Source organism: Streptopelia decaocto, assembly GCF_964273445.1.
Source record: "Streptopelia decaocto genome assembly, chromosome: 1".
Classification (NCBI taxonomy): Eukaryota; Metazoa; Chordata; class Aves; order Columbiformes; family Columbidae; genus Streptopelia; species Streptopelia decaocto.
The window spans coordinates 203415730-203432432 of record NC_138663.1 but is presented as its reverse complement, the minus strand read 5'-3'; the positions used below and the strand labels follow the sequence as shown (position 1 = coordinate 203432432).

The 16703-nt window shown below is 37.8% G+C and overlaps 1 protein-coding gene across 1 annotated transcript in view; it reads left to right on the top strand.

The window, feature by feature from the left end:
* Positions 1-16703, top strand: part of TMEM135 (transmembrane protein 135) — a 188939-nt gene that overhangs the window by 125531 nt on the left and 46705 nt on the right. The window contains exon 6 of the mRNA XM_082043345.1: positions 169-215. Within this exon, the coding sequence (XP_081899471.1) occupies positions 169-215 (47 nt within the window). The remainder of the gene's footprint in view (positions 1-168; positions 216-16703) is intronic.

Genomic DNA, 16703 nt, shown 5'->3' with positions numbered 1-16703 from the left:
AGCCCACTAGAAACAAGAGAATCCTTTTTGGTGCATTCAGACCAGCTTTCATTCTGACATATGAATAAAGTGTTAACTTTTGTATAACAGTTGTAAACTCTTCACGACCCAGAACATGCAGTAGTAGTGCGATGTTTTATGTAATAACGTTCTTTCTCCTTCTTGTAGGTCCTTTTGTTCTGCATCACAGCTGCTCTGTTCATGTTCTTTTTCAGGTACGTTGCTAGTATATCTATTTATGTTTTTAAAGAATATTTTAAACAGCATTTCTAAGAACTTATTTGATTTTTTGGTTTTTGTCTGAAAATGTGTATGTCCCATCCCTGGCAGTGTTCAAGGGCAGGTTGGACGGGGCTTTGAGCAGCCTGGTCTAGCGGAAGGTGGCCCTGCCTATGGCAGGAGGATTGGAATGAGATGATCTTGAATGTCCCTTCCAACCCAAACCATTCTGTGATTCTTAAGTAGCTTATGCGGGGAAGATAACATTTTTTCTTGTGGTGAAAGTAAAGAACAGAAAAGTGAGATTTTACAATCTTAACTAATATAAATTAGTTGACATGCATACATTTCAGAGTAAACTATGTGCATTTTCACGAGTTATCAATTGTATTCCTTTTTTGTAACATACTGTAGTGGGGTGGATGAGACACTCATTTTAGTAACTTTTTTTTCCCCTCTCAGTTTGTAGATGTGTAATAAATTATTTACCTTGTGTTTCAGCTTTAAATACCAGACCTCCCAAATTTTCTGTATTATATCCCTTGTTGGAAAGTTGCTTGTTAAGTAACCTTTGACTACAGCCCTTTGACTTAGAATTTTCTGTGGCATGTAGCCATCTATGGTTCTTCAAGCCATATGATCCCCTGGTAATTGCAAAACTCTGGAAGCTGCAGCTTTTTTTTTTGTAATTCCAGTATTTACAAATTACTTATGGATATTGGCCAAAAATAAATAGTCTGTTCTCAATGGCTGTGATAGAAATGATAAGAGATAATAGAGCGAGACGCTTCTTACAAAAATAAATTGCAGCTGGGTTGAATTCACCTGGTTAGATAGGAAGGAAATCGTAAGAAGGAAGCAGTGAAAAGATGCCCTTACAGATCCATCCTAACAGATTTTGCATATTATAGGTATTAACATGTAGGGAAAGAATATTTGATATCCTGAGTCTCTTCCACTTGTGATGCACATCAGTGGCTGCCATATTGTGAAATATTTACTGTAATAAGATGTCAAAGACAGTGGCCAGTGAAGTCTTTGGCAGATGATAATCTTCCTGTGCTTTGCTGAACGCAACGTGAAAGGTAAACCTGGAAAAAAATTGCTAATTACAGCTCTGTGCTGTAGAAATCACCGTGTCTTGGAGAACGTGTGGATTGGGAATGGGAGGGCAGCCAGAGAGAGGGAACATGTCAGAGGTCCAGGTGGGCAGGGACATCTCTGAAAATAAGTAGAGGGAGAAATGTGACTGTGTAACCTCATCTGGGTGTTCCTGCTCCGGCAGGGGGATTGGACTGGATGAGCTTTCGAGGTCCCTTCCAACCCCTGACATTCTGTGATTCTTCTACCACACCAAATGAAAGCGTTCTTCCACAATTTCCAGTTGTAGAAATATAACAGGAGAGGAACAAATACTCAGGGAGAAGACAGATGACAGAGATGTCACCCGATCAGTCTTCAAAGTTTTTGTCCAGTTTGTCTGGACTGGAATTGTGAGTTGGTCGTTGTCTCACCTCGTATGTGAATTCATCATTGAGTCCCTTCGGTAAGATTTTGTACAGCCCTCAGGGGAATGCTCTGTGGATCTATCCAGAGCCCTGGGGAAGCAATCTTCCAGTCTCCATTGTCATCTAAAACAGAAAGTAATTGGGAGAGTTGTTAAACTGCATTTCCTATGTTTAATGACTCAAAATTACTTCAGCCTTTTCCTAATCATAAGCAGATCGAACTGACAAAACCATGTTAGTACTGTCAGAAAAAACACCTTATTCAAAGTCAGATTTGCTTGGCTTGTGGAGTTATCTTCCCACTGACTACAAAACACTGTTTACTGTTAACAAGCATTTATTGACCCAAAAAACATAGAACTCACTTTTGCTTTCTTCAAAAAAACCCTCTCTTCCCAAGGTGGCTTTTTGTCCACCCCACTCCACTAAAATGTCCCAAAAGGTGCTGAGAGCAGCAGCAGTCTCTGTCACCAAGATCATATATAATCCCGTTCATCATTAAATCCTAATACCTAAATGGAGTAACCTGAAGCTTAAAACCTTTCTAAAGGGAGACTTAATGTCAGCACACCTCATTGCTACCACAATACGACTGATGCTTGGGAGTCAAATGACACAGGGAATAAAAGGAAAGTAGCCTTTATTTTTGGAGTGCATATAAATTGCCATATCTGTGGTCATCAGATTCTCTGAACGTAAAAGCGATGCCTGTCCCCAGGCGGTGGCTCTGGTTGGCACAGGCATTCCCGGTGGCTCCAGAGTTAACTGAATTTAGCTGCTATATTTGCTCTGTGTGGTTTTGGGCTGGATAATTTTCCTGGCACAGTTTACACCACGACGCACAGTAGCTGGTGTCAGTGCTACAAGTCGGTGGTTGGATGTGATTTGGATGTGGAAAGCGGAGATGCTCTTCAGCATAAACGTGGACTTTTGTCATTTTACATTAGTGTATAGGGTGATTTTTACTGAACCTATAACATGAAAAGTTAAGTTGGAAAGTTCAAAACTGTCATCTTTTTTGGAGGAATTACACTGCATTCTATACATCACACAACTTTCAGGGTATCTTTCAGGTTGCCATGTCAATAACAGCCTGTTAAGTTGAGCTTAGTTAGTGTTATTTCCAGAAGGTAAGAGCTGTGGTTCATAGTTACCCACTAAAAGAGAACAAAATCAATATGGCACATAACTGTACCATGGTCACACCTCTCCCTTGATGTGGGTATTTTCTTACCCACACCAGTAGGAAATGCTGCTGTAACAGGTGTGTGAGTCCTTGGTCTGTGGAAGAATAAGCAAGTTCTTGTTGATTTGTTTGAATATTTCTTTTCTAGTATAATGAATTTTCTCGGTATCTCAATATAATGTCTGTTTTCTAGTGTAAATGAATTTTCTTAGTATCTCATTATAATGTCTGTCTTGAACTATTTGCAAAACAAATTCTGTAATGGTCCTTTAGCAAGGACAGTTATAATTTGCTGATGCTTCTCTCTGACTGCCAGCCCTTACCCATCTGATTTCTGCATCCAAAGCAGCAGAAAGCCTGTGTGATGGATCTGGGGAGTTTATTGTTTACAAAAATGTAGGTATTCAAATAATCTTCCTATCATTTGGCATAGAAAAGGCTTCCCAAATTGTAAAATGACTGCGCTTGTCTCTCTGTTGGAAGGCTCTGTCCTCTCATCCTCTTCACTTGCTACCCCTGATCCTCCCAGCCCAGGGCAGATGTTTCACACTGGTTGAAAACTTCACCAAACAGCTTCAATATTCATTCCCTAAAAAAGATCTGTTGGACTGTTGAAATGTTATTGCATCTACTACAGGACAACATGAAAAGTGAGTTGCTAAGTCTCAAGAGTTAAGTGAGAAGGGAGTGAGAATGAAAGGTAAATTCAGAAGAGCAATGTAGAAAGGAAGACGGAAGGAGAGACTGAAGAGTGAAAAAATAAGGTCGTGTCAGCAGACAGGACAAAAAATAGAAGAATATACTAGGAAAAAAAGCATCTGAAATGCAGATGATAGGTTTACAAGCAACAAAGTTATATTTACAGACACAGGAAGTGTATTTTAGTGGAGTTTTTATTTCTTCTCTTCCATCCTCCTTTACTCGTACTTTTCTCCTAACTTAAACCTCCGTTTTTTCTCAAAATGCTTGTGCTCAGCTCCACTGGAAGTGATGGCATTGTACATCACTCATTTGTGGGTAGTTGTAGTAATACAATGGCTTGTATAGTACAGTCTGTCATACATGTATTTAATGCACACATACAGATAAGCACAGCCGAAACGGGATTCTTTCCCTTTCCATGCATTTTTTCCTAAAATACTTAACACACAGAAGTGTGTCTGGGGAGAGGAACATGTCCTTATCTTTAGGAATTAATTTTCAGGTGACATTGAACTCCATCAGGATTTAATATCACTGAGTCAAAAAAAAACGAAAGTCATTTGTGATGTCATATGATGTCATCTATGATTTGTTTTAAAATGCACACTTCTCTTTAATACTCCTATTTTTAAAAAAAAAAATTCTACAGTTGGCATGGAATTAAGGTTATGGGTGGAAAGGTTTTGATTATATAATGTTTTTATATCATGTTATTTCAGTTTGAATAATTTATGGAACTAGCTGTCCAGAATATCATTCTAGAATAACTGAATCAAGAGAAATGAAGAAACAGGAGGAATCCTATAAATATTTGTAAAATACACTTGAATTAATGTTATTTTAGTAACAGTTTTATTTTGAATGTTACACTTTTTGGAAGGTTGATGCAATGACTGTGCTTTTGTCCGTATTTGAAGAAATCTATTAGAGAGCAGTGTAGGGGAAAGGGACCTGGGGGTCCTGGTGGACAGCAGGGTGACCGTGAGCCAGCACTGTGCCCTTGTGGCCAGGAAGGCCAATGGTACCTGGGGTGTATTAGAATTGGGGTGGTCAGTAGGTCGAGAGAGGTTCTCCTGCCCCTCTACTCTGCCCTCGTGAGACACATCTGGAATATTGTGTCCAGTTCTGGCCCCTCAGTTCCAGAAGGACAGGGAACTGCTGGAGAGGGTCCAGCGCAGGGCAACAAAGATGCTGAAGGGAGTGGAGCATCTCCCGTGTGAGGAAGGGCAGAGGGAGTTGGGGCTCTGGAGCCTGGAGGAGACTGAGGGGTGACCTCATTAATGTTTATAAATATATTTATATATATATATGTGTGTGTGTGTGTGTAACCTCATCTGGGTGTTCCTGCTCCAGCAGGGGGATTGGACTGGATGAGCTTTTGAGGTCCCTTCCAATCCCTGACATTCTGTGATTCTGTGAAATCCACATACTATAAAACTCACCAGCTCTGCACAATAAATGAACACCTACATATAAATCCTACCTACATAAACTTAGAAAATCTAGCAATCTGGGTGAATATGTCATGGCAGGCTGCAGCACTGGTTGCTGTAGTAGTTAATCTTTAGACTATATACTACCAGTTTATAATAGACATATGTTAATTCATCTGCTCTGAACCCTAGAAAGTAAAGTTCCACGTACGAGCTGAAACCAGCTATTATGGGAAACTGGACGTTTCTGATGATTGATTGATCGTAAGTTGAGGATGAATTCTGCAATCTATAGAAATAAATGTCAAAAAGTTATTTCGGAAACAATGATTTTGGACAATCAGAAGTTATTGCTGTGATTTCCCGCAGCAGAACACGGTGTTTGTCATAACGCGGGCTTTCCATAGCTCGCAACAGTAAGCTCCTGGGCTCTTAATGCTGTTCGTATATTGTCTGTTGATTGAAGATGGATAATGAAAAATGTAATGAAAAGAACATCTAAGAAATGGATATGTCATATACTGCCATTAAGATGGAATATTGAAACTTGTGTGAAGTCACTGAAAACCTTTAAGAAAGGTCCTTTTGTTTGAAGAGCCCTTTATTCTATCTCATTAATGAAATTCTAGCCTCCCAAATTACAGCTATTTACTCTTCTTTCCCCATGAAACACATATCCTATAATTTATTCAGTATTTTCGATATGATATTTCAAAGTGCCTTTATTTTATTTTAAAAATGTGTGGTACCAGTGCCATATCAGTCTCCCATTTAATCACCTAAGCTCCCTTTTGTACAGAAGCAACTACTTGAAAGATATTTTTGCCTTTTAATTCTACTCTCTTTATTTACTGTAGAATGAGCAAGCTTAATAGTCAGAGTTGCTATTATAGGGATTTAATGTCAATATTCTTGCCCTTTCTTACAAAGATTATTTTGAAGCCTTTGCTGTAGAATTACAAGAGTGCATTGAAAGCGCTCTGCTATTGAATTATTAGGTAATAAATCAGAAGGAAAAAAGCAGGAGAGAATTTTTTGTGTGTTTATATGTTTTTTACTGTCCTTATATAAACATCTCGAAGTTAGCGGTTCAGAGCACTGTTTTGGTAACTGCCACGCAACTTGATTTCTTAGGTATTTCGGATGACCCGGTGAGCAGATGAAAACATGCAGTCTCCTAAGAAACCCTATAAATATCAGTTTGTTTTATTTAGTGTGAGCAAAAGTAAAACATGGCATGGCAGGAGGGGGCTGTGGGGCAGCAGATAACCTCACAGGTTAACTCTGACACTTGAGCGCTGTGTTTAGAAATGCATAGACTTAGATGCAAACCCGGGCAGAAAGTTGAGATAATCTGTCTTCTGTTTAGAGACCAATAGAATAAAAAGTGGGAAAGCATTTTTGTTTTTTTATTCTCATAGTTTTTCATATATATATATATACCTAGAATTAAAGGTGCCCAGCAGGATTATGGTGGGTGTCTTTAGTAGGTTTGGGAACCTCTTTCTTGCACCTTCTTTTAATCATCGGTGGTGGCTGCTGTAAATCCATGAGCAAATCCCACTTTTTCTATTTCTGTGCTCTTGTCTTCCAAGTACAAATCACTATTTCTCACCTGTTCATTGGGGTAGCGAGGGAGGAAAGGACCAATAATGGTAGTTGTAAAATTAAAACAAATCAATTCTGATTTCCCATCTAGCATTAAACAGAACCTTAAAACAAATTAGCCTACCTGCAGTGCCTCTTGTAAATAGGTTTTCAACATTCATCTTCAATTTTACTAAAGCTCTTTAGAGATAGTACATATTTAAAAGTGTATTGGATCATCCAGGTATCTAATTTACAAGTCACCAGGTGATTTTTCTCTTCCCCCCCTCACCCCGATCTAATACAGAAACAATACATGCTCTTGCAGTGTTCTGTATCTTTGACTCTGGTTTTATATACCTAAGTATTGCCTAAACCTTATTATGTTTAGATGATAGCCCAGAATAAAAGTGATCCGTATTTTTTTTTTTTTTTTTTTAAGATGGATACCATCTCAAATCCCTTGAACCGTCTGGTTTTTAAGGAGGTTTTACAGTCCCAGTTCATGCTATTTTTCACTTTGTCTTTCAAGCTGTAAAGGTGATAGTGCATTGAAATGAGTAGACCGGTGTTTTATTGCTGTGTTATACTCTTGTCTTCAAACTAGCTCTGTTCTTGAAGATATAAGCTGTGGTCAGATGAGGTCCAAATGAGGTATATTAACTTGGTGGGCTGAAGTCAGGCTGGTTAGTTGATTTTCCCCTGGTTAAACCACACTGCTGCTGATCTGCAGGATACACAAAGGCAGCAGAAGAGACTTTCTCAGCTGTCAGGGAGTGAACAAAATGCTGTTCTATCTAATTCCCATGTCTACTTGCTTTTTTTTGTGGTTGCAGTTTTTCATATTGAGACATGCTGATACATCTGTTCTCTAGTAATGCATACAGCAGAAGTCAAAAAGACACACTTAAAGTGGGTGACTTCTTTATTGTTGAGCATCAATGCTTTTAAACAGCAACAAAACCACTTTTACACTAAACTCAGGTGTCTTGATTCATTGTTTCCCATGGATTAAGCAACACAAGTTGTTTTACAACTTTAAGGGAAGGAAGGAGTACATTTCAATAAAAGTATCATGTGTTTTCCATTGCCACTTTGCATGGTACAGTTGCTAGTTTGCATGATATAAACCATCTGAAATAGTGGTCTTAGTACTGTGTACACACTATTAAAAATGTAACTAAATTTTGTTTATAGAAACAATTAGTTTCTTTAGGAGTTAAAATGAAACACCAGTTATTGCACATAGTTCATTGCATTTGCTAAATCAATAAGTTTACTCTTTTCATAGAAAATATTAACTTTTGAGTATAACACAAAGAGATTAATTTTCCATGTTTGGTCGCTTTTAGACATCTGGCACATATGCTCCTGGAATTTATTTAAACCTGTTCTTTCCACCAGTAAATCTTGTCCTCGTTTTAACAGATTGCTTTACGTGTAGTTGGATCCAGTTGCGCGGCCTCCTCAGGAGAGGAAACGCGTTGCCTACGGACAAGCGGTACAAGAATTACGGCCGTACAATAGGGAGCACTTTTCCACCATTATCACTTTTCAGCGGAGATTCTTTTTCAGCTGCGTAACAGTGACTCGGTGAACCAGGAAGGTGTTTACCTGCAAGGTGATCTGGTGGTAACGGGAGAAGCTTTTGAGGGCTACGATTTCAGGCGTCTCCGTCCAGAGCCATCCCCAAAGGAAGAAAAAGAGAATCTCCTCCCCTTCTCTAGGTTTCGTCTATCGATCACAAAGGGCTTTTGTCCTGCGAGCATATTGATGTGTCTGGGCTTTGGCTGTTGATCATCTTCCTGGTATCCCGAAATGCAAAAGGAATGCAAGTCAGATGATGCAAAAGCAATTGAGCTTCACAGATTCAATGTCTCCCTTTGATCCTGGCATTAAGATGTCCAGGTCTGCCAGTGGCAGCATCTGCAGGCGAGATTTCTGGCTGCTTTAGTCCTAAAAAGATCCACTCACAGAGTGTAGGGATTGCAGTTTATTTTTGCAGGATTTCAAAACCGTTAAATATATTTTTCCCATGTTTATCGCCAAACGTTATAGAAAGTTATAGTAGTTTTTTCCTTCCTTATTTAAAATCATATTTCTGTAAGATTTTTCTGGTGGTGTACACCATATACTAAAGTCTTGGCAGCTGATTGTCTTACCCTTTCACATGCATGTGAGGCGCTCTGCATTTTGCAGATGGAGCAGTGAGGGAGAAGATTTAAGTAGCATGCAGAAGGTCAGATACAATATTTGTGGTAGCGATGCCTTTGAGCCCTAGTTCTTAAATCACAAGGCTATCTCTGCTGCATTCCTGCTACAGGACATAATTTAACTTTAAAAAGTGGGGCTCGGTGCAGAATTGCCATCAGAGAATTAGGTAGGAAGCAGTATATAAGTAGCTGTATAATAAGATAGAGTTCTAAGCCAAATAAATACTAACTCAGTGGATGTATTCCTCATTTCCTTTTTTGGCAGAACCTGGTATTTTTATATTGGCTTTCTGAGAGAGTGGGAACATGGATTTCAGTTTCCTAGTATTCTCTTTTTAACCGATTTCAAAAGAGAAGGAGCTGAACAACACGCAGACTGGGCAATTGTAAAAGTTTCTTTCTTACTTTCCGTCATTACCTTATGCAACGTTTTCCTGGGGAACTTTACATGTCACTTAGGGTTTGAGAGATGTACTTTCGTAATACGGTGAAAGTTGATTTAATGCTTTTGTGCTCTTATTTCTCTTGTTTTCTTTACTCTCTCAGCTCCTTGGCTTAATTTCTTTTTCCCAACTGTTTCCTGTCAGTTCTTCCTGTTTTTGCTGCTGCTCTATTAAAAATAGTTTTCTAGTTTTGCTGAGCTGAGGGATATGTCTGCACAGTTGCTTCTTTAATTTAGAAAAACAAAATCCTCCTGACATTAAAGAAAAAAAGAAGAGATCCCATTGAGGAGCAGTTACGAAACTTTTAAGAACAATACATTTATTTACAAAATACATCTAGGAAAGGAGAGTCACACCCAGAAATAAATCCTAATTCTTAGAGGATGGATGAGATTTCCCCACCTGTCATTTGAATGTGACCTGTGTTGTTTTGATTGCTACAATCCTTTGTGGAGAAACTGAGCTGTAGTTGTTGGAGACACCATCACAGTCATGAAATACAAATCCCGGGCTGGTAATTCACACTCATCACATGTTTCTGATTTGATAGCAGTCAGGGCAGAAAATCTTCATTTCATGAAAAGCAGAAGGCAATTACATTACATTAGGATCTACATGGTTTGGTGTGTATTTATAAAGTCAAGTCTTTCTGTTTATGTAAGGGTTGCACACAATTAAATATTTTACTTGTAACTACTGCACAAGTTGAATATATATTTGTAATCTAAAGACTACAGTCTCAAATATTGCTTTTAACATATGACATTTATATTTCATTTTAGAAACAGGCACATTTTTAACTACAGACATTGGAAATACTTGGAATTCTGTTCTTGTGAGCTAATTGCTGACTAGAATAGGAAAATAAGAGCTACTTTGTGGTTGGATGCTTGTGGTCTTTCTTTTGGCTTTTGGCCCCAAGATAAAATGTCAGGGAAAACACGCTAACGGATAATGGTATCAATCAGTGTATCCTGGACATAATTTGAAGCCTGTCAAATGTCTGCTACTTTATAAACATTGAGTTAGATCATTCTTCTTCATTCTACCTTCTCCTTATATGTTATTTAGTCAGAAGAGTGTAAATTATGTCGTAGATGATTTTCACAGACATGCTTCAGTTCATAAAGTCTCAATTTCACAGAAAAAGAAACTGCTGTGAAAAAACAGCTTCTTGTGTGAAACTGAGACTTTATGGGCCATTTCAAATATTCTGAAGAATGAGACATTCTTTATTCTCTTTCCTCTGTTTCATATATTGACTAGAAACCATACTGAGGAAAGGTTTCTAGTCTTACATTTTTAGCTTAAATAATCCTTGCCCCAAACTAACCAGATCTGATTAATGTAATAGAAAACCGTAATTCAGAATCTGACGCTTCTCCTGCTAAAATTAATATCAAAGCACGGGTCTAATCATCAGGTGAAATTATGGTTCAGAAATTTAATGGCAAAATTTCAGTGGATTCTAAAGAAACTTTAATTTCACTTATGGTGTGAATAAGACAGTTGTAGTAATAAATAATGAGGAAAAATCTCAAGAAATATTAAGTTAAACCAGTCATATCTGTAGTTGAGGTTTTGTTCTGAAGAGTAAGAATTAAGGCATTTTAGGTTGAAATGTATGTATTTTAAACTAGGAAAAATAGGTATTTTAAATAGTAATTTTCTGCTATGTCAGGATACTCAGATTTTTTTTTCTATATAAATTTGATTTAAAGCATATTTGAATTTTTTCAGTGAAACGTTGAAGTAGTGTTTAGCCCAGGATCATGGAAATGCTGAAAACTCTGGCCTGATGCCTCAAATACACTGTTTGAAGACACTTAGAAGAAACACGGAGTTGAAGAACAGCCCATGTAGTTATTGGTCAAGAATGAATTGTGTCAAGCTAATCTGGCTTCCTCCTGTGAAGATCAGAGGCTTCGTTGATTCAGAAGTAATAGAGGATATCATAGATCTTCAGTAGGTCTTTGGACAGACTCTCATGTGACATTCTCATAAGCGAGGCCTCAGAATGCACTGTAGTTTTTTCTACACTGTAGTTTTTTCTCATAAGCAGCTGAAAAACCTGAGTATTGAGTTTATTCTCAGAGTGGAGGTAACGTCCAGGGGTAATTCCTTCCATCCACAGATCTCATCAACTCTAAGTCACCATCCTGGTCATTAGTAAAGTTGTTGAACAATAAGACCCAACCAGTCTTCCAAGGTGCCCTGTTTTATCCACAGATTTAATAAACATGTCATTGAAAACGGTTTGGCAAATTGGATAAATATTCTCAAAATGTAGGATGCAGTTTGCTGGAAGGTTCTGCACTTTGGAAGAGAGAATTAACGCTAGAAATTGAGAATTTGGAACATCTTCCTAGGTCACAGCTCTTCATAGCAGCCCCTAGGAGTTAGATGACAACCTGATCACGAGTCAAAGCATCAGGATGTGGAAGAAGGCGATTGTAATTGGGTATATAAATAAGAGTACAGCATGCAAAGCGTGTGAAGTTACCACTGACCTCTCCTTAGTGTCAATAATTTCAGCTGGAGTAACAAAATTCAGTGTATACATGGACAAATTGTGCAAAGCCCAGAGCAGAATGAGAATGATCAGACATCATTATCAGACCTTTCTTGAGGAACTTGAAATGTTTCATTTAGTCTAGAAAACATCTAGGCTGATAATAGTCTTCTCATATATGCAATACTTTCTAATGATGAAGAGAATAATGAATTCTCTCTTGGGTGAAGAGTAAAAGAAATAATAGACTGAAACCAAGCAAGGTGGATGCAGGTTGGAAATAATTATACTGGAGAAACTTTCTGATATTAAGACTCGCCAAGCAGTGGGATGGTTTGTTCAGAGACAGGGAGATTCCATCAGTCCATTATTTGTTGGGAAAAACAGGTTAGACATGAATGGTAGAGCTGCAGTCCTTGTGTTTGATGGAGAACGGACTATATGAAATTTATTCTGTTCCTGTGTTCCTTAATTTTATGTGTTTGTTTTGTATAAACATTTGTAAGTGGAGAGTAAATGGGTATTTGTATTAGATTTTTTAAAAATAATCAAATACTTGTTGCTTGCAGAAATTGTTCCTGTGTAAGGAGTGAACCATCACTCCTTATAGAGAATCCATTAGAAATGTTAGGTTTGTGTGTGTCACTTGGTGCCGGAGAACAGTAAATTGTGTGTAGCAGTAGAAATTATAAGGAAGGACAGCAAGCAAAATAAACACTGTCACTGAAGTAACAGAGATGGGTTATAAGAGGGGGATGATGTGCTAAGGAGTAACTGGAACATCTTTGTAATTTAACTCAACATAAACATACATGGTAATTGTCAGATACTCAGTCTCTAGTCCGTGCTTGTGTGCATTTATTCTAGGAGTGCAAGGCCTCCTGTAGAAAGAAAGCGAAACTATATGATTGTAGCCAGACCTTTATTTAACAGCTGCTTTATGGGCCTGTTTAAAATCCTGTCGAACTTGAAATCTCGTCAGTTGTTCAATGAGAATAACAAGTAGCTTGAGGTTTTTCCAATTATTTGTTTCCTGCTTTAGAATTTATTTTCTCTTTGTGTTGCTGCATGAAGAGATAATTAAATAGATAACTGCCTATAGCTCTTGAGGAAAAACGAAATTAATAAAATGCTTGAAACCAGAACGTACAAATAAATGGTAAAGCTTCCTTCTGGAACTCTGCTTCAAGTTAATTATTTAAATTTTGTAAAGAATAGTTTATTAAAAAAAGGCAAAATAGTGATGTGATTTGTTCTTTTGAAAAGTTAAATTTTAGACGCAGCTAAAAAGAATCACTATTAGGTTTTCTACACTTGTCGCCTTCCAAATCTGAGTTAATGAATCTGGAATTTAACTCATCCTCTGTTGTCACTCTGTGGTACAGACTGACAGGTTCCTGATAATTTCTTGCTGATACGCCTCTTCTCAGGGGTGCAAACAGAGGGTAAGCCCTATGGTGAAAGCTCAACTTTCAGATCTTTTGAGATGTTTGGAGAACTCGTTGTGGCTCTGATAAGAGTGTGAAAGTTTTCGCTGTCCCGTGTGTGCCCTGAGTTGGTGACAAGGCAGTGTCACTTGAGTTAAATCAGCACAAGCCCCCCGGCAGCACTAGTCTAGTGAGTAATAATATTTGAAATCATATAGGCTAATGTCCTACTGTAAAACCATTGACTTCTCTAGATTGTTATCAAAATTGTTTAGCGTGTGTTGCTCGGTGTTTGTGCTTATTTTAATAACTGATGAGTATAAAGGGAAAGTGCAAGAATAAATTGTTCAGGTTTCTTAACCAATATCCTTGCTTTTCTGTTTGGATGTGTAAGAAACATTTGCTTACGTTACATGTTCGATATGCTGAAGGTGAAGATGTGATTACGTGCAGCGGGTTTGCTGTCTGTGTACATGCTTTCGGTTGTTTTTGGGAAGTATACAGTGAGTTACCCAGAAGTTATTATTCTGACGTGCCAAAGCAGCCTGGTGATTTGTTGCTGCACTTTCAGTCTCTCAGCACATCCTTATTTCACACACATTTGATATATTGACAGCTAATAATAATTTAAAAATACAAACCACAAATTAAAAAAAATATTTTAAAATCACATTAAAATCATATATTATGCGTAATCCCATGCATTTCTGTCTTCTTAAAGTGCACTTGCAATTAAACAGCATAGCAATGATTAATAAAAGCCTGCTGGGCATGCCACGTGGTATTCAGAATGACAGATAACACTGCGACTGATACGCACGTTTGCACACACATGGATCTGTTGAAAAGCAGTTATCTGGGTTTCAGTGAAATGTGTTACAGAAAAGTGCAGCATTTCCCAGGAGGGAAAAAAAGGAATATAAAGTTAATATTCTTGTGAGTATTCTTAAATACACTCTCATTAAGTAACATACTCAAAGGTGAGAACATCTCTTCTTTGAGATGCTTTTCGACTCAGATTTTGAAAAAGTCATCTCATCATTGGATCTACAAGTGCATTTTAAGGATTTAGTATCTACTACTCTGTTAATTTAATATAAAATAAACAAGACTTTGGAAAACAACCCAAGTTGTCATGGTATGTTTTGGGTTCCAGGAACAATTAGATTGTCCCTCTTCCCCTTAATTGTATTGAAAGTGTGTATTTCTATTATTTGCCCTCTAATCTATACCTCTCTTTTCCTCCTGAAAAACAACTTTAGCTCAAACTGTTCTTTGAGTTTGAGCAAAAGTATTTTATATATAAATACCATATTGTGTATGTGCGTGCGTATATATATGTATATACAGAAGCCCTCTATTACTTGAAATAACTTAAGATACCTTATTAGAAAAGATATGGTGCTTTACATTATTTTCAAATCATATCTTGATGGTAAAACATGTAAGTTTGAGGTTTTAGGGTTTTTTCCAGTCTTTTCTGCTCTCTTTTGCACATGACTCCTAAATAACTCATCCATTCAATGGGCTCTTCTCGTCAGGAAACTGGAAAAGTTTACACTCATTTCTGCCCAAATTATCCTAAACTTCCCAGTAAACCAGTCCTGGAGGTTTCCTTCCCACGAATGAGATGATTTTCTAGACTTGTGCTTTTTCTCTCATTTTATTTTATTTGCAATAGCAGGAAATTAAGAAATAAAACACCCTTCTTTAGCATTTCAGAAGGTACCTGATAATGCAATGTATGGATGAAACTGATTCAGGTCTAAAGCTCGTTAAGATGTATGCAGTGAAGGGTAATTTTTCACTTGTGCGCGTACTCCTTGCCCTACTGTGTACCATTAGACTGGTAGTAACTCTCAGCACGGTGTTTGGTACCTCTCATTCCACCCCTGTGGAGAGTGAGTATTTGGAGAATGACTCTTTTGGTAGCCATCTGCTTCATAATACCTTTATTTTTTTAATCCCCACTAAACTGGGAAAGATTACCCTGCATACTTGCCATTCATCTTGGGAACCCAACACCTTCCCTGTTCTGCTCAGCATCCCTTCTCATGTGCTTTGCGTTTTTCATCTTATGTCAGATCTAATTTGGTGCAGATACCTTGTTTTGCTTCTTATTACAGCAGGTAGAAGATAGAGCTTATCTGCATTTTTACATCGACGAAAGTCTTCCAGAAATCTGCTGTTCACCTATGAGTTGTCAAGTGCTGTTATTTTAAAATAAGTAGTCAAATCTCCCTTTTTAAATAGGAATTTCCATGTGTTTTACTTCACGCTGTCTAAAGACTGCAGCGTAAAAGATAAAAACAGATGAAAAAAGAGAAAGTTTAATAAATTGCACTGTTGGTCCTTCAGAAGGCATTGCCACTTAAGGTTCATTTAGGTTTTTTTAAAGACTTAATAGTAGACTCCATTATTTGAATACCGGGTGTTACAGCTCTACAGTGACATTTCCTGACTTTTAAAGAACTTTTTACTTCTGATATTGATTATGCTAACAATAGAAAAGGGCAAGGGAGGAAAAAGAAGGGCAATTTTAATTTTTAGTTGAAGTATTCTTCACTGTAATTTGTTGGAATAATAGAAGCACAGAACAGTTTGGGTTTAAGGGACCTTCAGAGCTCATCCAGTCCAACCCCCTGGAATGAGCAGGGACATCTCCACCCAGATCAGGTTGCTGAGTTGTTGTAGATTTATTGTTATAAGAGCTATTTTAAGCAGAATGTTACCTGATTTATTTTACTTGTTATATTGAGAGTAATCCTTGGGAACTGGGGTTTTAACCTAATATAATCTTAAAAATTTTTGGTATGTGCATCTAACAAACATACAGAAATAGTTTAGATTTCACTATCAAGTAAGCTGACAGTTGATGGTGAACGTGTTGGTGTCCCCAGCTTGAACAAGACTCAGCGATGCAAAATATTCATTGTTTCCTTTATGTATAATGAATATTTCTTGAATATGATAACATCCTATAAAATCTCAGGCATTCTCAGATAGATACAGGAAAAAATGCATTTGCATTGTGTAAAATATTTTCTATAACCAGATAATTGTCTCCTCTTTTATACTAATGGCCAGAATTGCTCAAGGTGGAGCTGTAGGGTTCACATTGAGCCAGAAATTTCATTTGGGGGAAAAGCAAAGGGAAGGCGGGGCTGTGAACTCAGGCTGCTGGGAAGCTGAGCTCCTCCTGCCCTGCAGCACCCGCTGGTGGGAGCCTGGAGCTGCTGGTTCTCTGAAGGCTTTGGGAGTTAGACACCCAGTTAGTCCTGAGCACACAGATGCTGGTGGTGTCTGCCAGATGTGAAAGACATAGAATGGGGGTTTTCTCTTGTGGAGAATAATAGAACTTCTTTAGCTGGTTATAGTTTGTGTATGAGTTCTCTTTCTGTTTGCATCTGACCCACGTGAGCTTGGTCGAGGCAAAATTCAGAAAAAATGCTTAAGGGCTGACTGACTTGCTA